The following is a 20,121-nucleotide window of genomic DNA, read 5'->3' on the forward strand; positions in this document are numbered from 1 at the left end:
CTACTTGACTGGTTTACTTGCTCTAGGGCATACTGATGATCACCTATATGAAAAGGCAAAATAGGAAGAAAAGCTATTATTACTCAAAAGTTATTAGCTGTAATGCAGTATTTGCAGTAAAAGAACATAAAGTCAGATCAAATTTTACTGTTATTAATCTGTATCAGATAAATCGGATACAGTGTTTACCACTAAACCTGTAAAAATCAGATATAAAAGCTGTTTATATAAAGTTTATTTTTTCTCCAAATACCAATGGTACTACTTTTTTAACAGTTCTAACAGAGTTACGTAAGTGTTTGCCCCACTTTGCTGCTTTAATCACACTTGAAATGATATTTTATCAGATAAAAACACACACACACACACCTTCTCACATCTCAAAAATGAAGAATAAAAAAAGATCAGGCTGCTTGGAAAAACTGAAATTTTAGAATTTATTTTATCAGACATGGATAATTTTAAAAACTATTAAATTTCTTTCCATGGTTATTTAGTATTAATGATTCTGATGTATTTAGCTACACTTCGGCTGCCTTTACTCGTGTTGGGGCTCCATAAGTGTAACTAGTGTATACAGTTTTCAGTAAAACCTTAATTATTCCATCCACATTGTAACTGTATGCATAATGATTTAGCCTGAAGTGTAAACAGATGGTGTCTGTGCTGATGCTGTTAACAGTGATGTACATGATAATGAATCAAATTAACCTGTGAAACACTGTCTGAGCTACGAAACGAGCATCAGGCCGGACTGAATTCAACACTATTGTTTTTAATCATAACAGAATGGGAAAGTCTACAGTCTACAGCCTGCATGGCCAAGACTCCCTTATTTCAGGTCCCAAAACATATGCACATATAGGTCTCACTAACACCCTCCAGTGTCCATGTTTGGAACTACAGTCCAGTTCCTGGAGCCTCTTCTCTCACCTTCACGGTGAAGCATCACACAGCAACGCAGAGGAGCTTGAAGTCCTGACAAGAGAGTGGAGACATGGAAGAGTCCTTCTAGCTCTTCTTTAGTTGATTTTTATTTTTCAATGATTCTAGCAAGCCCTTGATCCTCTCACTGGCTGGCTCCCTCCTCCTTTTCTTTCGACTTTTGATCCCTGCGACCTGCGAAGGCAGAAGGAGGGTAGCGAGTCCCCAAGGTGTGGGAGCACCTTCGTCTCCCACACCACTACCTCTTGGTGTGCTGGTTTCACTCTGCTGGAGCAGCCAGGCGCTCTCCTGACACAAAGCCACGAATCGGTCGAGCTGGCTGGCGTTGACGTTCTTGCTGACATTTAAAGAGGTTTCAAACGGGTTCTGGATGTGCAGCGGAGCCACCTCGGGCTTGTTCTGCTCTTTGCCCTGGAGAGAGAGGCAAGGGGACAAAGCAGGTTGAAAACACTTTCGTGAGCAGCAGCAGCTGTAAGTGCAGACTTTCGTGTCCTGTGCGTCATGGTCCATCAATCTTGTTGTCATGGACTCAGCCCTTTGCTGCTCTATCTGGGGCACACATACCTGAGTGGAACACCTCTCTGCAGGGCAGCAGATGAAGGAGGAAAATGGACATGTCTTTTTTGACTTGGGCAAATGAGCAGAATTTTCTAAATTTACCAAACAAAACAAGGAAAAAAATGAGCTTAGCCTGAAATAAAAAAAAACATACATGGTCTGTATCTGTCCAAACGCCGTGGCCATCAAATAAACCATCAAAATGTGGGTCAGAGGGAAGTCAAGAAGCTTCCGTGGTACTTTGCATGCTGTATCCTGCATAATGCCTGACAGTAAAGGCACGGGTGGATAAAGGACGGGCAGGAAGGATTAAAGATGGCAACATAAAGCCATCAGTCAGAAAAGGGGAGTGAAGCGGAGAATTGTAGCACAGTAAAGCAGATTTATGGTGGTTGCTCTACTGTTGAAAGCCTATAGGCAAGGGTCACAACCACAGTCTACCTGAAAGCTTCCTGTGCTGTAGGGAAGGCTGTGTCAAACTTCATATTAGTCTCATATATTAAGCTGGGGTCTCTCTTTCCCACGGGTATCGATTCATTACACTCTAAGCTGTAGTAAAATCCCGGCATCTCATATACTGTGCCATCAAAGCATGAAGAGCTACTTTATCAGCAAAATTTCTACTGGGAAGAGTAATAGGGAGTAAGAGGCATATTTTTCAGCACTGAACATTTTAAGCAGTAGGTTAATTAACTATCGCGTATAGACAGAGAGGAAAAATTAGCCCCAAAAACTCCCAATGATGAAACAGTGTGACTTCCATCGAGGATGTTCCCTGGGTGCCAGTAGAAAGTATTACACAGGCATAAACAGGCACATCAGGATAAATGCGGGTATAAAAAGAACAAATATGCATTTGTTTGCACTTAATGTGACAGACCTCCTAATTGGGATCTAAAGCTCAAGGGCGCCGGGCTCCTGTGGGGCCGGCATCAATCACATGAGACGAGGACAGCTGTCATCTGTGTGTGTGGGAAGACGCCATCCAGCAAACACGGTCTTTATTACCAACAGATTTCCCTGCCGGAGCTCAGCTGGGTGCAAGAGTTGAAAGAAGGCTGAACTTCTCTTTGTGTGCGCTTTAAGTTTTATTCCAGTTCCTTGAGCGTGAGGATTTGGACTGACTTTAAAACCATATAAATTTTTTGTCACATTAGCATGTAGATGTGTGTATCCCCTGACGTCACATGATATGATATTGTCAAAATACTTCACACACAATACAATATTATTGTATTCCAATAACTACAAATTATGCCCTTAAAGCTAAACTTTGTCACTATCTGTTTTATCCAATACGATACTGCTCTGCTTGGAGAATGCACTACTACTGTGGTTATAATTACCCACTGACATGGTTCTACATGCTAAAGAAGGACTCTCTGTAGGATAGTAGTAGAGATGAGGACTGCTGAAGAAGCATAGCCATCTGTCTGATGGATGCATGCGTAGTGCATCAGTTGCTAAAACAAAAAAAGACAAAAAATGGCAGATGCTACAGAATTTATATCACTCTGAGCCAATCAGAAACTGACATAATCACGGAAACTGTAACACTGGAATAAATGACTGCGACAGATGCACAGCTCAATTAAACAACGTTAAAACTACCTGCATACAGCTATGCCAAATGTATGTGTGTCTGTGTGTGTGTGTGTGTGCGCGCGCATGTGCCCCACCATAACTCTGCAACGACTGTGCAGTACTGCAGAGGCGAGATCCACTAATAAATCCAAACCCACACTGAAGGACTCTAGTTGAGCCTTTTTACGACATATACAGCAATGCTGACAGTATATCAGAGCACTCTGAGCCATTGCGGCTGTTTTTCAGTTTAACAGTCCAGCTTCGTTCAAATGTTCCTTTAGACAGGAGCCTCAGTGTGTTTAGAAAACTTGATTTGAGGTCTAAATGGCAGCTTTGAAGTAGAGGACTACTTGCCTTGTTCAAAATGTTTTAAAATCGTTGGCCAGTCTAAAAGTTTTGCTGTAGCTTTGACCGCTCTTTGCCGATTTCAGATTTTAAACTGGAGCTCCCACTTAATTCACATTTGCTCCCTTTTGAATGTGAGGAATTTTCTGGATATCTATTTATTTATTCATGCAGTTGGCATGGAGAGAAAAAAAAGCACAGGAAGCGATTGTTGGTCTCATTATTATTTCATTAGCAGAGGGAGAAATCCTTTGTACTGACTGATACAACATGAGTAGAACACAAAAGCAACTCAAAATCAGCTTGTTTGCAGCATTTCCTAAATTATGTAGCTGACTTTTCTCTATGTAGAGTATGGTTCCTTTTTTTTCAGCTCTAATAAGTGGACATATACATGGATCTGTCTCTGCACATTTAAGCTCGTACTGCTGCAGTTTTTAAATTCATTAGGCACCATTCGCTTTATTTTCTGCCATACGTGTAATGCTACAGTGGTAGCATTTATATTCTAATAAAACATGGTAAAACTTTCAAACAATGAGGTTAGTGTATGTACAAGTAATCCCTGAGAGATAAAACCTCAAGCTTTGCTCTTGCACAGCAGCATGCTGTATAAACCTTCTGTTTGAGAGGGGCAGCCAATCAGAAGTAAGGTGGGTCCAAGGAAGGGAGAGTAAAGCAAAAACAGGCTTAGTTAATTATTTTGACCTGTGAATCATGCAAAACCACTCCAGGAATGAAAATATGGGCAGTTGCAAATTAGCAAAGTAGGTTGCCGTTAAAAGGTACAACCACTTCAGCTGGCACCAAACTATGACTTGAGGCAGTTCTGGATAATCATGCTCACCTTTCTGATATTTAAGGACATCCGGCTGAATGGGAAGGTAGCGTAGAACTCGAAGAACTCACCCAGCAATTGCTCTAAAGCAAAGACAGAAAAGTAGAATTAGCACGAAGGCCCGCTAATACAAATGTCAACGACATATCAAACTGTGCGGGAGCGGTCTCTTGTGCTCACCTAGTGTCTCTGTGTTGCTCTGAAGCTGGATCTTGTTGAAGTCGCTGACAAACGTGCAGTCGTTCCCCTCGATCACGCTCTTGTCCGCGGGGCCTTGTGGGGACGAGAGCAGGGATACAAGGTAAAATGTCTGCCTTTACACGCCTGCGACGGCCATAAACAAGACACAGATGGATGGAGTCACGCGCTCGTGGCCAGAAAACAAGAAAGCAAGGGGAGAGCAGGCTCACGTAATAAACAAAAAAAAAAAAAAAAAGAACAAAGACAGCATGTATCATGTCCTTCCTTGGCTGGTTTACATCTTTAACCGTGCCCTTGTCGAGTCTCCTTCACCACCATGAGGCTGGTGTGTGTGTGTGTGTGTGTGTGTGTGTGTGTGTGTGTGTGTGTGTGAGAGAGTATGTTAGTGTGTTACACTGCTGTTTAAATAACTGCCTGGAAGCGCTCATGTGCGTGTGTGTGTCTAGAGGAGGTGGGTCATTGACCTTCCCAGAGTGATGGGCCTTTTATTGTCCTGTAAGCACTCTGTGTGATAGAGTCTGCGCTAAATGGTGTGCCGAGGAGGAAGAGGAAGGAGAGGAGGGGAAGAGGTGAGGTTAGATTGCTTTTGGAAGGCAATTATCAGGCAGCCAAAGTGACAGAAAGAGGGGCAGAGGGAGGCGAGTGGACTCGCGGGCAGATTGGTGTGACGGCAGTTCTATTAGAAAAGGACACTGGGTTAAACATTCCTAACACATACATATACATGGTAATAAGATGGATTGCTGGAAGGCTTTCTCAGGATGCTGTGTATTAAATAACACAACTGAACAGTCTCCAGGGCTGTAGGTGAAGGATGTGCATTGTACTCAGCGTTACTGGGTCACACCTGACATTGAAATGCTGCTCTTGGCTACAGTTAAATTTGAAAGTCATGGACACAGCAAAGGTGCATTGAACACAATCATGCTGCATGCCAATGGCACCTATGCTCAGGCTGAGGACCCCACAAGGACAATGCCTCTCTTTATCTGAAGTGGGCACAGCCAGTAGACCAATACTTAACAAGTCATCAAGCTTGGTTTACCAAATCAACTCGATTGTGATATGGTTGTGCCCTGTCTGCTAAAGAATATATACATTAGCAGATAACTGGGCTTTCTCTATGACCTGGAAAAAGCAAGTGTTTTAGCACGTCTTGCAAAGACAGCTGCTAGTCCCTGCCGGGCCGGGGGCCTCCGGCATGGGAGAAGAGGCCCGGAAAGCAATGCTGCAGAATCCAACACACACCTCAGTTACTGAAAGCAGCAGTAACAGGACACCATTAATTATCCCTCCACAAGTTCAAAAGGTCCAATCTAGACCACCGGGTGGTTTCACAAGTCTGAAAGCTGCAATAAAGATATGAGGACCCTCAGTGGTGAGCAGATGCCAGGATTACTACAAAAGCATAAAAACGTGTGCAAAGAAAAAATCTTTTGAATTGTTTGATGTCATTTAAAAGACGCTGCTTAAACTGCAGTTTTTTTAACAACATCTCGTGATGTTCATCACTTCTTTTGTAAATGGAGGGTTCATTAGAGGTGAACAAATAGTCACTGGTGACGTTATGAGAGAGACATTACACCAAAAGGATCCGGAATTCCATGACAGCAAAAATGGTGCTAGAAGTACAACGTTCGTGATTAAGTCAGTGAATTTTTCAAGCTGTTTTAATCCGATTTAACTGTTGATTCCATGTATGTATTTCTATAAACAAATAAAGCTCAGTGCCCAGAGGTGCTTAAACATGGTTACGAACAGAAAAGACTTTCCCCTTGCTTTCCCGGAGAAAATCACCCCAACCAGCTGTTAATGAGAATTCTTGTTACTTCCAAAATGTGTTATTTGCTTACTGAATTCAGCAACATTTTACAATTTGGTGCTTTTCTTGCTTTTATTTGCCAGGAAACACAATATTCAGGGAGTGGGGACTGCTGCTCTTACTTTGTTCACCTTCTCCCTGCTGTGTGAATTTTATTCTGACTCAGTTAATTGGAACCTTTTCACACGTGCACTGGGACTGTCCTCAAAGCAGGTATCTTACACTGAAAATCTAACTTCCTTAACACCAAAAGTTTTTGTTGAATCATTTATGACATTTTTCACTTCTAAGTAACTAATTGACCAACGTATATTTGTGAGTGTGACTATAGCTGTACAGAGAAAACCCCCACACTGCCGCTAGTGTACTCGGTGGTTGCATTTTATATTTTAGGGAACAGTTAGTAAGCAATGTGTGAAGAAAAAAAAGGCACTATTAATTTATGAACTTCTTGTTTTTTGCCCAACACTTAAATAAGAAAAATGTTTTCTAATGAACGCGTGTTTGCTTAAGATTGGAAAGTACACTGTTTTTGAAGCATGAAGAACGAGACTGTTGTGTTGGGCTGTGAAATGCTACACTTAAAATGATTAAGAACAGAAAAAAAGCATAACTCCTAATATTATTAACTAAAACACTACTGAAACTTTGAAACTTATTAACAAATTCTCAGAGGTCCGCTGTGTGAGTGCTGGATGGTACCTGCGAGGTCACGCAGGTGGTCCAGTGTGGGGATGATGGGAGGACTCCTCTTCTGCAGGAAGAACAGCACCATGACAGTGAGGGAGAAGTTGGTGATCCAAGCCCCAGGGATGCTGCTGGTGACTCCGTGAGCTCGGGCCCAGCAGCGCACAGTGAACACCAGGCTGCGCACCCGAGGGTCCAGCTCTCCATACAGGTAGAGCAGCTCCGTGCTCTTCATCGCCACCCTGTGGAGAACACAGAGTGACAACGACTGCGCTGCTCTCATCTGAGCATACAGTGCATCCAGATAGATGCAGTTTTCACAGTCTGAGGTTCGGAGCGCGCTAGAGTAGGTTATCATGAAGGATGTGTCTGTGTATTGCTGCATTCATTCCTCCTTGGACCCAGATGAGTATCCCAGTTCCTGATGCTGGGAAACATTCCCACAACAATGATGCAGCCACCATCGTGCTTCACTGTAGGGGTGATTTTGACTACTTTCGTTTACTCCAGACATGACGCTCGATATTCAGGCCAGAGAATTAGAGAACTTTGTTTCTCATGCTCTGAGAGTCCTTTAGCTAATTTCTGGCAAACTCCAGGCGGGCTGTTATGTGCCTCTCACTGTCTGATTTTGGAGATTTCAAATGGAAATGTAGTAATATGGAATGGCTTTTGAAAATAAATGACACCATGTTCAATTATAAAATGCCTGCATTTTGCCTTAAATATAGAACTTGGAGATGTGTTAATAGCATTAACAGTTCAGAGAAATGGTGCAAGGGCCGACCATTACAGGTCAGAGAAACTAAATGTACCGCTGGAGAGCAGCATTCAGCTGGTCTTGGCGCCTGACTCGGCCACTGTTCGTCTGTTTTTCTTGAACGCACGTACTCACACCTCAGGCAGGAAAGTGCTACGCTTCAATGATCTGTGAGCACGATTTAAGAAAAGTTCCCCCTCTCACAGCCACCCACAGAGGCTGGTTCAACTCCATTTCCTTAGAAACTGCAGAGTGGTTTTCTGTACGTTAGCAGGTGTGTGTGTGTGTGTGTGGGTACTTGTGTCACACACCAGCAGAGACCACAAGTCAATAACGTTGGAAGGAAAAGAAGTGAAACACAAACAAGCCCACACTTAGCCTTCGTGTTCAGTTTCACAGCGGAAAAATGCAAGACTGACCCATCGTAGCACTTCCTGCCAGAGTCTGGTTTCTGTCTGGGGGCTTTTATAACGCAAGCATGGCCAAAAATGGTATTATGGGTAACGTAAAAAGAGCAGTTTCTGTGAAGCAAGAGAACTGTGACGAAGTCAAATCTGACATTTCACGATGTGGAACTTTGACTTTTTTTTTTTTTTTTTTTTTTAAACGAACATATTTGTTGTAAGAACGCTGCAACACCAGAACTACATCAAAGAACCCTTCACATCGTTCCACTGATGTCAGAACATCTGCGCTGACTGAGTACCTGTTGTTGGCTGTGAGGTCACACTGAAAGCCAGACGGCTGGTGGGCGAAACGAACCAGAGGGCACCGTGCGTTGAGAATTTTCTGTACCCCCACGCAGCCAGGCCCAAACTGGTCGACGCACTTCCCGATCACAGACAGGATGCTCTGAGTGACGGCTCGCTCTGAATTGGCCCGCTTCATCTGGTACTCCAGGGAGAGGCCTGACTTAGGCTGCATACACAGGAAGGAATCAGATATGTTTAAACTTTAAATTTTCAATCATCTTGTCCTAATAAACCATGAGACATACAGTTGTTATTTTCATTTGATCCTATAGTAGCTCTCTATCTTATGACATGTAAATAAAAAATTTAACCTAATATATGTTTCAGGGTGACTCTCTTCTATGTCAAGTTGATATCTGTGGTCATTCTAGTTGAGCTGCCAGTTAACCATTACATTACTGTAAGTGCATTCATACCTTTCAAACAAACCAAAAACAGACACATGCACATCAGCTGTCTGAAAGTCAGACCAACACATCAGCATTTTTAGTCTGGAGATAGTGGGGATCTAGCAGACGGCAAAAAGAAAGAAACAACCACTTTTGCACCACTTTGTTTGGTTTTATGCAAAGGATTTCTGGGTAATGTGTCGCTGTGGGGTGATATCAGAAGATAAATCAATATGTGAGGGCAATTTTTATATATATGTATAGGTGGTTTCAAACACATGTGCCATGAGACAAAAATACCCTGCAAAAGGGTTCAATGCAGGCCACTGGATGGAATCGGTGTATTTTTAAGTAAGACCTACACAACAAGGACCCCTGCTGCACAGAAGAATTCTTTTGGAATAACAACAACCAGAAAGAGGAAAAACTGCGGCATATTTTTCAAATTGCTCCAACTTTTTACGAGCCATCTGTGATGTTTCATTATATGAATATACTTCAAAAAGTGCTTCACGGGAATTATTTTATATGCTGCTATTTAATGGGTTTACTGGTCTAGCTCATTTGAGATCAACTTGGATAGCATGTTGCCATTAACTTAAATAAGTTTGATAACTTTGTCACATGTTTTATTGCTCCCTCAGTGCCACTGGATAATAAAATGAAATTGGTTCATGTGTGATTGTGGTGGCAAATCGGCAATTGCTGGCAGAGGCACTTAAAAAAGTCTAAAAATACTAACCTAATTTCCTATAACGGTGAAGGTAGACAAGTGCAAATGCCTGCAGCTAAGCATTCAAAGCAATGGAAAGTGAACAAGAGAGGTGAAGAAGAGAGTGCAGGCAGGGTGAGTGGGTGGAAATGAGTGTCAGGGGCGACTTATGACAGTAGGAAAGCAGCAAGACTGAAAGGGAAGGTTTATGAGAGGGTCGTGAAACCAACTATGATGTGTGGCTTGAAGACAGTAGCACTGACAATAAACACAGAAGGCAGAGCTTACAGGTGGTGGAGTTAAAGATGCTAAGATTTTCAATAGATTAGAAATGAGTACATCGGAGAGACAGCTATGATTAGGCATTTTAGAGACAAAGTCAACAGAAAAAGAGGAAGACCACAGAGAGGATTCACAGGTGACAGAAGAGGACGCTAAGGTGACATGGAAGCAGATGATCTGCTGTGTCGACCCCCAAAGGGAGCCGAAAGAAGCAAAAGTAGAAGAACGTGGTTCTTTCATATGCCTTTTGTGTCAGAGACAACAGTACAAACCAAAGGAGTAGTTAGTTTAGATGCAGATAAAATGTTTAAAAGGAAAGCTACCTCACAACTCACAAGCAAATCACTGCAAACTGTTTGCCAATAAATCTAATATTTTCTAAAGAAACCTAGAAAGCCTCATTACCAGTTTCACATTGCGTCCACTGATGCTGTCCAGATCAAGCAACATGTCCAGGTCACAGCCAAGCTTTCCAAAGCCATTCACTGATGAGCCAAAGGGTTTGATGGTGCATTCTGGAAAATAAGCGGTAGCAATATCCTTGAGCAGGGAACAGACAAGGAAACGCAGCCTGCTGTTCTCCTCTGTGAGTTGATAGGCTTCAGTCAAGGAGCTTATCTGCTTTTTTATCTGAGGGAAACCAGGAAATGGGAAACATCCAAATCAATCAACTTCAAACAAGACTTAAAATGTAAGTATAACTTTTGATGTGATAAGTCAACATACACTCTCTTCTCTGGAAAGTCTCTTTATTAGCTCATTGATGGGAATGGTGGTCTGAGGTTGGCACTGCCAGCCTGACAGTTGGTTTGATGAGTCCACCGAGCCGAGGTTTCTGAGTGACAACAGTCTGGATTTGAAAGGCACTGCGGATTCGTGGCTGCCACCAGGAATTGCCACCCCTTCAAGTAAAGACGCAACACTTTCCTGGTTGGCAAACTCCACTACAGCATACACGCCCTGGAGAATTACACAATATCATCATCGTAACACAATTCCAACAGGGTGGTGAGGTAGCAGTACTTGCTTATCAGAAGAGGTTGGTCTTTTACTCACATAGCTTTCATAAAAGAAGTATTTATTGATTTCTCCATGTTTTGTTAAATACTTGAGGAACTTTTTCTCATTGGTACTGGTTTGACAGCTGATGAGAACAGACCTCTCTGCTTGCTCTTGTCTCTCCACGTGGAGAGTGTGCAGAGACTTCCTTCCATTCTTTTCATCTGACAACAGAAAAGAAGCCATCCAACAAGTCAAGTTTTTTTCTCTGAGAGAAAGACATTTAAAACTGTAGTAAGCACGCTGTTGTTAACAGACAAACGGAATAATATTAGCTGTATAAGACCTTTGGGACTGGTTGGGGGTGCACAAATATATGGGCTTAACATTAGTTTCAACTTGGGTGACTGATGTCAGCTTACTGGGAAATAACATGACATTTACCGGTGACAGCAGGCAATAATTCTGTGGTGTGTCACGTCAGTTTTTCACTGATAAACGTTCAAAGACTGAGATGCACCAAATTGATAATAAAATGCAAAAAATGTGATGTATCGTCGGTTAAGTTCTAGTTTTCATTGTTCAATTGTCCCAGAACATGTCAACAAACCTCATTTAAAAAACGGTCAGTTTTACAGTGGGACTTTCTATGTAAATATAAATGTCCCACAAATGACAGGTACAAGCTCAAAACGTTCTATATAATAAAACTTTAGCCGAAAAGGGGTTATCGCGTTGTTATCGTTAACAAACACAGTGCCGAATGTTACGTATGACCCAGTGATTTCTTACGGGTCACATATTGTGTAAAACGCACAACGCACTTAGGGTTTCGGCCTTCACCAACAAAAACATATCGTTTCTCAGGGGAGTTTGGAATGGTGCTCACTCGCCATCACACGGCGGTGTATTAGGGCTAGCCTAAAGGCCATCTTCTCTTCTAGGCTTAATTACTAACCACTTTCGTCACTTCGAGTGGCCTCAGCTTGGGCAACAACGACGTCTGTTCCTATACTCCTGTGAAGAAACGCGTCGGTTTTCTGTAGGCACTTCGCGAGGCTGGCCCTTCCTCTCATATGTAACCTGCACACAGCAAAGGAGGACGCCATTGTTTTTCGGAATGAAGCGCAAATGAGCATGCGCCTGGTCCTGGCTACGGCAACCTAGAGATACCAGAAAAGACACTTTCTAGTGTTTAAAAACTATCATCCGATTGCTTTGGGTTGAGTCTGTAACGTCTTTTAAAGGTATCAAATTTGAAATTGAATTGAAATTTGTTTTTTATTTTATTTACTACGAATAAGCTTCAGTGTTGGTGATATATTATGCATCCTACATTAAACGAGACACGTCTCCCGATAGGAAAGCACCCAACAGTCCTGAAAGCTTTTCGTTTTTTTGGTTGTTTTTTTCATTTGAGGAAACAAGAAAAGGGAAAACGAAACCTACAAAGACAGCGAGAGAGGGCTGCTGGCAGCTGACACTAAAGAGGTACTCCACCTCCACAGACACGCCACACTTCCTGTGTTTACTTCGTTCTAAACACAATCCACGGAGCTTCGTACATCAGACAGTCTGCGGGGCGCCACAATGGAGACACAACAGTGCGCTTAAGCTTCCGACTCAATTTCATAAGGCAGGTAACGCGTGTTTTCTGTCACTCAAAGAAGCAACTCCTGTTATTCAGCGAAACTCTATTTTTTCTTTAAGCAGCTGAATATTTGGCAGATAGCTAGTTATAGCTCTACAGCTACTGTTTTTGTTTGTTTGTTTTATTTTTTCTAGGCAGCTATTCTAAAGTTGCATGTTTGGATCGTAATACGGTTTATTTTTTATGTATTTATTTCAAATTTTGCGTGGAGTTTGCATTAACGCACATGTGTATGATGGGCATCGAGTAATGTGAGCTGAACTCTTTATCGCAGCATCATAATGATAATAATAGTTATAATAATGGGCAGTTGTTGTTTTATAGATGTATAATAAGGTTTAAGCTTTCCTGGGGGGGCTTCCCAGCTTTACTGCGAAACTCCCTTCTTTTGCTTGGAAAACAGCCCTGTGAAGCCCCTCCCAGCTGTGTGTTCAGCCAGCTGTATCAAAGCTTCACTTCTTAAGTGTAGTTTCACTGCACGTCCTGCTCCCCACGTGAACCTTCCCAGTCATGAACGATCCGCTCGCTTATACAACTCAAGTCAGCACGGAAACAGTCCCCACACTGACCTCCTGATGTTTGATTTTAGATGGAGCTGGACAAACGGAGCATTAACATGGATTACAAATATGACACGGGAATAGAACTGCTCTTGGCTCACATGAATTTAGAGGACATTATTAACGCTGCAGAGACTCTATATCGGCTGGAGGAAGAGGAGGAAGAAGAAATCTTGTCGTTGGAAGACGAAGAAGGACTTTCCCAGGAGGAGATGGATGAGAATGAGGAGGCAGGGGAGGTGGTGGTTTTGGGGAGTGAGCAGAAGGACTACGCTAATGGAGTTCGATATGGGACTGTGACAGAGGTCCTGTCCTTTGTCAACCTCCTGTCCAGCATGCAGACGGCAGCCTTGCCAAACCTGCCAGAGGAAATGGGAGTCCTCCTAAATAAGGTGAGGATCTTGTTGTTTTTTCTTTTTTTAATCTCCAAAGTAACCTGAATGTTTAGTTTATATGGTCAGGCTAGAAAAACTTGCATAATTTTCTTTTTTTTTCCTTCCTAAAAACAAATCTTGTTTTTGTAGAAGGACATGGCTGTGAAAAAAGGCCGCTACCAGATTAACATGGACGTGCTCCTGTTTCCATGGAAATTGACCTACAAGAATCATGGGTCTGGCCTCGTGCCTAAGGGCTCATTTGGGAAAGTCCACTTGGCTCAGGACACCACCACCAGGAAGAGAATGGCCTGCAAACTGGTGAGTCTTCCTGATCGGTGACTAGAAATCCCGCCTGTGCTTGACTTCTCGACAGCTCTTGGCCTGCGTGCCAAATATTTAACCTGCCAAATACTGCTCGTTCACAGTCCAATTACTCCTCTGTTTGTACAAAGATTGTTGGTGCCAGCGTGACATTTGCTATGTTTACTGAGTGAAAGAGGAACAGCGCCGCTGAATGAAGAACTATTTGTTCTTGTAACAAACTTACAACATGAGCTGGGATTAATGCAAGACTGGAATTTCAACAGTAACTTCCCACAGCTCCTCTGGATGTTTGTGACAGGGTCAGATTCATTAAAGACACATGTGAAAACCACACATGCTGCTTCTATCTGAGCAGATCTATGCTTGAGAAAGAGGAGGGAGGGAGGCAGCGTGCTTACGCTGTTGTATGGAAAATATTGACAAATGAGGAACGAGTACTTTCCTATCTAGTCAGGTGTTATCGTCAGAATACTGTTGACACAGTGTTTTTTTTTTCACGCTGTTGTGAATGTACTGCAGAGGATTTACTGGAAATAGTTTGCAATAAGGGCTTGGAATTAGGATGTCCTTATCTGCTTAAAACAATGCCATCATCAGTTAATAATAACAGAGAAATTATTTCTTTAAAGAAACACGACTTTAAAGTTATCACTGACAAACTAATAACAATAGATGTCTTAAAGCACAAAAAAACAGGATAACAGTATGTTACTATGTCAACTAATCTGTTAAATACAGAAAGAGTCAGTGTCCTTGTGAAGTATGTATTAAATGTATACTTTATTTGCAGAGTTAACTGAGCTGAACTCCCTGATTAGGCTGTCAGGGTAAAAAAAACAATAATTATAATACAAATGAAGCCATTAACTGTAGTTCCTTTAATAGCCACTCGAGGCTGGCTCCAAAACTTCAGCATTTTAAATGCAAGTTGCACATTTTGCTCTCACACTGTGTGGTGGTTAGTACTGTGGATTCCACGCTCCAGACAAACCACAATACAGAATTGGAAGAAGTGGAAGAAAATATATGGATAGATCTAAGTATGCATTTTACCGAGCTAGCTAGTCCAAAGGTGAGGTAGAGAGTAGTGGGTAACAGGCTGAAGGGGACTGCAGAAACTTTAACTGTCAGGTTAAGTATTATTTCCCATAATAACTGAAAAATCCTCTGTGCACTGTCAAATAATGCCACCCTAACCAATAAAATTGCAAAATGTGAAAAGTTAGTCTGTTGTCACTGTAAGCAAACACTGATCCATTTGCCCAACAGTCGCCAGGATGGCTCATTGAGCTCACTGGCTTCATATTTCACAGTCAAATGCAATGGTGTCACCGAGCCTTTTAACTCACTCCAAGAAATAAGATGAACATGTTTCCCAAAACGGTGGGCTATTTTTGATCATGTGTCTTATCTCCCTCGCTAGATCCCCATGGAGAACTTCAAAGCTGCTGATGTAGAGTTTCAGGCCCGCTTTCGCCATGAGAACATCGCAGAGCTGTACGGCGTTCTGCTCTGGAACCAGAGCATCCACCTGTTCATGGAGGCTGGCGAAGGTGGCTCTGTGCTGGAGAAACTGGACAGCTGCGGACCAATGAGAGAGTTCGAAATCATCTGGGTGACCAAACAAGTCCTGCGGGGCTTGGAGTACCTGCACTCGCACAACGTCATTCACCATGACATCAAACGTAAGCATAAAAGATGTTTGTCACTTACTCTTAATGGATGTGCTCCATGGTACTGAACAAGTACATAGGTTACAGGAAATTATGCAATCACAGTTTGTATCTTCTATGCGTCAAATTCAAGCCACAGACGGATATTGCTCTTGTGAATAACTCTCAATTCGCTGAAAAAAGTGAATCAGTGAACAGCCACAAACCAAGCAGATCACAGGAATCTGATAGATTGACTGATGCTTTTTCAGTAATTCTTCAAAGGTAGCCTGGTCACAGTGACTGGTAGCTGTCATGACAGATCACACAAATACGCCCTAGTTACTGCAGGTGGAGCTCAGCTGAGGAACCACAGCAGTGCTGCTGGGATCAAAGCATTCTCCAGAGCTGTCTGTCAGCCTCACTGCTTAAAGGCTCGCTGGCTGTCTGGAAATTCCAGCCTGCTTCTCATGCTCAGTCAGGGTTACAATTATGGTCCAGAGAGGCAAGTGACTTATTAAAATGACCATTCTGGCCCTCTGACAAGCTGCGGTTCTTAGCATTTCCTGCCTGCAGTCAAAATATGTAATTAAACCTTGGTGACGTTTTAAGGAGAAGGATGAGTCTCTTCATGGCAATTTCCTTTGCCAAAGCCTGTGACCTACTTATCATTTTCATGCTTAAGATCAATACAGACTCAGTGGACCTGAAACTGAAATCTTATCAGTTCAAGCAACAACTTGAATCACACCTCCTTCTTTTTCATCGCTCCACAGCCAGCAACATTGTCCTGATGTCAGACAAAGCAGTGCTGGTGGACTTTGGGCTGACAGTGCAGATGACAGACGATGTATACATTCCCAGAGATCTGAGAGGAACAGAGGTAAGGAAATAAGCCGCTCCGCCTTAAAAGATGTGAGTTTAGCCCTGTAATGAATGCAGGCCTTCTGTTTTGAGTAATTACTCTCTCCAATCAATGCTTGCTTTTCTTTTGCTGATCTGGAGCGTGTGTGTTGACACGTGACTCACGCTAGACTTCCCTAGGGATTTTAGCAAATTAGTCCCACGACTTGTCAGCACTTGTGTGCTTTTCCAAAATGATTACAGAGTCAGTGACTGGCAAGCATTAATTTAGAGCAGTCAGTGCACTCATTGGCCTCACAGCCGCTATTAATAGTTTGCTGATGCTCAGGGCTTTCAGCTCTTTAAGTTGTTTTTATTTTAGGATGAAGATTTCTTACACACCTTCTCACCCACTGGTCCTTGCTTTCCCATGCTTATGTGTCAGTCTATATAGTTCTGTGTACATGCACCTCTGGGCCTCTCAAGGGCTCGTGGAAAGTCCCAGGGCAGACACCCAGGAGTAATAATAAGAGAGGCACAGCCTGTAAATACGCTGGGCTGCTCAGGGTTACATTAACATGGGAGTGCAAGCTGGAATTTCCAGCAGAAAGACACAAAGAGATGAACTCTGGTGTGTTTATCTTTCACCCTCCAAAGGCCAACACACTTCTGCACTTCCCTTACCTTTTTTCATGCGCAGCGTGGGTCTGCAGGTTGCTTGTTTGGTTGCAGACAGAAAACCCCTTTTACACCAACAACAGGTCACTTCCTGTTTGTTGTGTCTTGCTGACACGGAGAATTTGACTGTCGCACTGAATAAAAAGGGAACTTATTTCTCTCTCTCTCTCTCTGCCATTCTGATCTGCAGCCCTGTTAAATGTCACCCATTAAACATCCCCCTTCTTTCTTTCAGATGTATATGAGTCCAGAGTTGGTTCTGTGTCGAGGACACAGCACCAAGACAGACATCTACAGCCTGGGCACCACCATCATTCACATGCAAACCGGTAGTCCTCCCTGGGTCAGGAGATACCCACGCACTGCATACCCATCCTACCTCTACATTGTAAGTACTGCACATGAAAATCACATCATATGGAAATGAACACAACCAGAATGGTTGGTGCAGATATTTGTGGTCCTCACAGGATGAATTTGTGATATTGGGGGAAAAAAGCATATTTGAATTTGCGTACCAGAGACATCTGATGACCCTAAAGTTGGATGCTGATGTTTGCCTTATTTGGGAACGTCGCTATCTCTTAAGTTTCAGTGCTCTGATTTATGACCAAGTACTTTCCCATTAGCATGAGCTGACCTTTATGCTTAATGCTAGATTGCATGATAGTAAAATAGTATTGTAGATGAACTGTGAAAGGTTTCCCATGAAATAGTTATTACACACCAAATTAGTACTTCACATAATTTTGTTTTTGTTTGTTTTCATTTCTTAATTTTTATTTTTTCCTAACATTGCTCTTAAAAAAACAACAACCCCACTGTATGCTACCTGCACCTCAGTGGGTGGTGCACACTGAATAGCATGAAAGCAGTGAATATTTTGGGCCAACACAGACCTAAAGGAAAGAGACAATCACTCATTAGGAAAAAAAAAAAAAACTTTAGTGTTAATGTTGCTCTTTCCCAGCTGCAGGTATAAATCCACCTTGGTTACCAATTACCATTGGTGACTTACGCCTCTGTTACGCGCCTCAGCAGAGACAGTCCTGTGTTGTTAGTATCCTGCAAGTCAAATAGTGACACACTTACCGCACACAACATGCTCACGCCCTTCGCAGTCAAGATTGCCAGGCGATAAAGAGGATGTTTGCAGTGGGTGACCTGTGGCTTATTTAGTCATTCACCACTGTTTCGTCTAAAAGCGTTCCATTACATGGGCTCTTTCCATTTTAGCTAGTCCCATTTCTGTTTTTAAAATGATTATCAGCTTTTTTGCTCTGGCCTGTTGCTCACTTCCACTTGAAACTGCTGTCATAGAGAAGTAGCATTACAGGGCAAAGTCATTTGTACGGACTGAGCTTTGCAGCTGCTCCTTGTTCCTGTTTATTGTAACCACACTGGTTTTACAAACCACTGCTCACATAGCCACTGACAAAAAAGGGCAGCTTCGGTTCTACATAGCTGTTTTTTTCTTGAGTTATTTGGAAGTACTAGCTTTGTTTTTCTCTTCTTTAATGACAGTCTTGTATTATCTGTCTCCAAACAGATCCACAAGCAGGCCCCTCCTTTGGAGGACATAGCGGAGGACTGCAGCCCAACTATGCGCTCCTTCCTGGAGCGAGCCCTAGAGAGGAACCCTGTGCTGCGGAGCTCGGCGTCTGAGCTACTAAAGGATGACGCTATCAACCCGCCCAGAGAGGATCAGCCGCGTTGCTGGAGTCTTGACTCAGCCCTGGAAGAGGCCACCCACACCTTGCTACGGCAGCAGAGCCAGCACCACGACACCACGCAGGGTAAAGCCTTTAGTGCCCAGCTCAGTTTGTTCTCTGTTATTAATAATAAGCTTGCTACTTTACGTTAACATGTACCTCGTCTTCTCTGCAGAATCCTCTCTGTACTCTGAAGGTTCTGGACACATCAGGAGGAAGGGCTCATTGTATATTGACCTAGGGGCCTTGTCCGGTTACTCTAAACTGGTGACGGGGCCCCCTTCCTCAGAGTATGGCTAACAAATGACCAGAAAACACCATTTATAAGGCTGAACTGCTCTTAAGGCCACATAAATGGCTGAGACTCGTGGACAGCTATAGCCAGCATGACTCGTAATGATGTAAAACAGCGAGCAAGACTTGGAATGAATGGATCCAGTTTGGCCTGAAATAGAAAACGCTGCAGGACAGTGTTTGGATGCATTGTGAATAAATAAGCATTATACTCTACATATAATTTCCCACACTTCTTTTGTGGGATGTTTGTACTTTATTTCAGTTCGGGTTCATGGTGATAAATGCACGCTGTTTTCTTTTCTCCCAAAACCTTCTGAAAAAAGTTATTGTATCATTTGAGTTACTTAAAGTGTAAGCTGTGTCTTAAAGTATGTGTGTAAACATGTATGATGTGTAGTTCTTTTCGAACGTCCTCCTGTTAATTCCTGTGGAATATTCTTGGCAACACTGTGCTTTGCAAAATGAAGCTTCTGTGGAATGAATGCAATGAGTGATTTTTTTTTTTTAATGTTCTGTACATCCACTGAGATGAGGCATGCGCTGCTTTATACTGAAAGGGAAAAAAAGCAAGGGATTTATTTCTGTTTTCTTTTGTATTAAGTGTAAAAGTTACCCAGAGTTTTTAAAGTGTCATTCTGCAATAAATGCAATAAACTCAAAAATCCCATATGGTCTGTGTGTATGTCACTGCAGCCTTAGCTTTAGCAGCTATTCGTTTTTGAAATTGCTAGTGGAGATTCATGGAAATGCAAAGGAAACTGAAAACTCGAGTAGATCCAATAAATGATACAATTAAACATTCGACGATATGTGCAATACTAGTCCAGGCTTTTCATCCCCAAACTGTTCCCACAAAGTTGGGAAATTCTCCAAAATGTCTTGGTATGCTGAAGTATTAATAGTTCCTTTCACTGGAAGTAAGGGACTGAGCCCAACCCCTTAAAAACAACCCAACACCATTATTCCCCTCCACCAAACTCTACACTTGGTGTTCTCCTGGCAATTGCCAAACCCAGGCTCGTCCGTTGGATTGATGAAGAAGTACGATTCATCACTCCAGAGAACACATCTCCACTGTTCAGAATCAGAAAGGGTTTTATTGCCAAATGTTGAGCAGGTTTACAACATTAGGAAATTGCTGCGGTACTTA

General features: G+C 42.6%; 2 protein-coding genes across 4 annotated transcripts; one reads left to right on the forward strand and one right to left on the reverse strand.

Annotated features, from left to right (window-relative positions):
- Window positions 1–423: 423 nt before the first annotated feature.
- Window positions 424–12,046, reverse strand: mtpap (mitochondrial poly(A) polymerase). 2 transcript variants are annotated; one of them, XM_005471645.4, is made up of 9 exons: window positions 11,836–12,046; window positions 10,935–11,101; window positions 10,605–10,838; window positions 10,284–10,508; window positions 8,450–8,661; window positions 6,999–7,225; window positions 4,454–4,546; window positions 4,283–4,356; window positions 424–1,356 (listed from the first exon to the last, which is right to left on the reverse strand). In XM_005471645.4, exons 1-9 carry the CDS (start codon window positions 12,014–12,016, stop codon window positions 1,012–1,014), a joined length of 1,758 nt encoding a protein of 585 aa, XP_005471702.1. In that variant the 5' UTR covers window positions 12,017–12,046; the 3' UTR covers window positions 424–1,011. The 2 variants fall into 2 exon arrangements, with proteins under 2 accessions (XP_005471702.1, XP_013129864.1); XM_013274410.3 differs by lacking the exon at window positions 11,836–12,046 and having other exon boundaries at window positions 10,935–11,123.
- Window positions 12,047–12,215: 169 nt separating this feature from the next.
- On the forward strand, window positions 12,216–19,638 carry map3k8 (mitogen-activated protein kinase kinase kinase 8). Of its 2 annotated transcripts, none has more exons than XM_005471644.4 (8): window positions 12,216–12,517; window positions 13,118–13,480; window positions 13,613–13,783; window positions 15,213–15,474; window positions 16,218–16,324; window positions 17,198–17,350; window positions 18,512–18,758; window positions 18,850–19,638. In XM_005471644.4, exons 2-8 carry the CDS (start codon window positions 13,118–13,120, stop codon window positions 18,972–18,974), a joined length of 1,428 nt encoding a protein of 475 aa, XP_005471701.1. In that variant the 5' UTR covers window positions 12,216–12,517; the 3' UTR covers window positions 18,975–19,638. The 2 variants fall into 2 exon arrangements, with proteins under 2 accessions (XP_005471701.1, XP_005471700.1); XM_005471643.4 differs by having other exon boundaries at window positions 12,218–12,513.
- Window positions 19,639–20,121: the final 483 nt, after the last annotated feature.

The sequence above is a fragment of the Oreochromis niloticus genome, linkage group LG9 (genome assembly GCF_001858045.2).
Source record: "Oreochromis niloticus isolate F11D_XX linkage group LG9, O_niloticus_UMD_NMBU, whole genome shotgun sequence".
NCBI lineage: Eukaryota > Metazoa > Chordata > Actinopteri > Cichliformes > Cichlidae > Oreochromis > Oreochromis niloticus.

Coding starts and splice junctions, on each gene's coding strand:
- mtpap (XM_005471645.4), bottom strand. CDS start 12,016: ATGCTCATTTGCGCTTCATTCCGAAAAACAATGGCGTCCTCCTTTGCT. Junction 8,662..10,283: donor GTGGACGCAATGTGAAACTG/GTAATGAGGCTT, acceptor CTGTGTATGCAG/CCTAAGTCAGGCCTCTCCCT. Junction 7,226..8,449: donor GACCTCACAGCCAACAACAG/GTACTCAGTCAG, acceptor TGTTCTCCACAG/GGTGGCGATGAAGAGCACGG.
- map3k8 (XM_005471644.4), top strand. CDS start 13,118: ATGGAGCTGGACAAACGGAGCATTAACATGGATTACAAATATGACACG. Junction 16,325..17,197: donor GAGATCTGAGAGGAACAGAG/GTAAGGAAATAA, acceptor TCTTTCTTTCAG/ATGTATATGAGTCCAGAGTT. Junction 18,759..18,849: donor GCACCACGACACCACGCAGG/GTAAAGCCTTTA, acceptor TCTTCTCTGCAG/AATCCTCTCTGTACTCTGAA.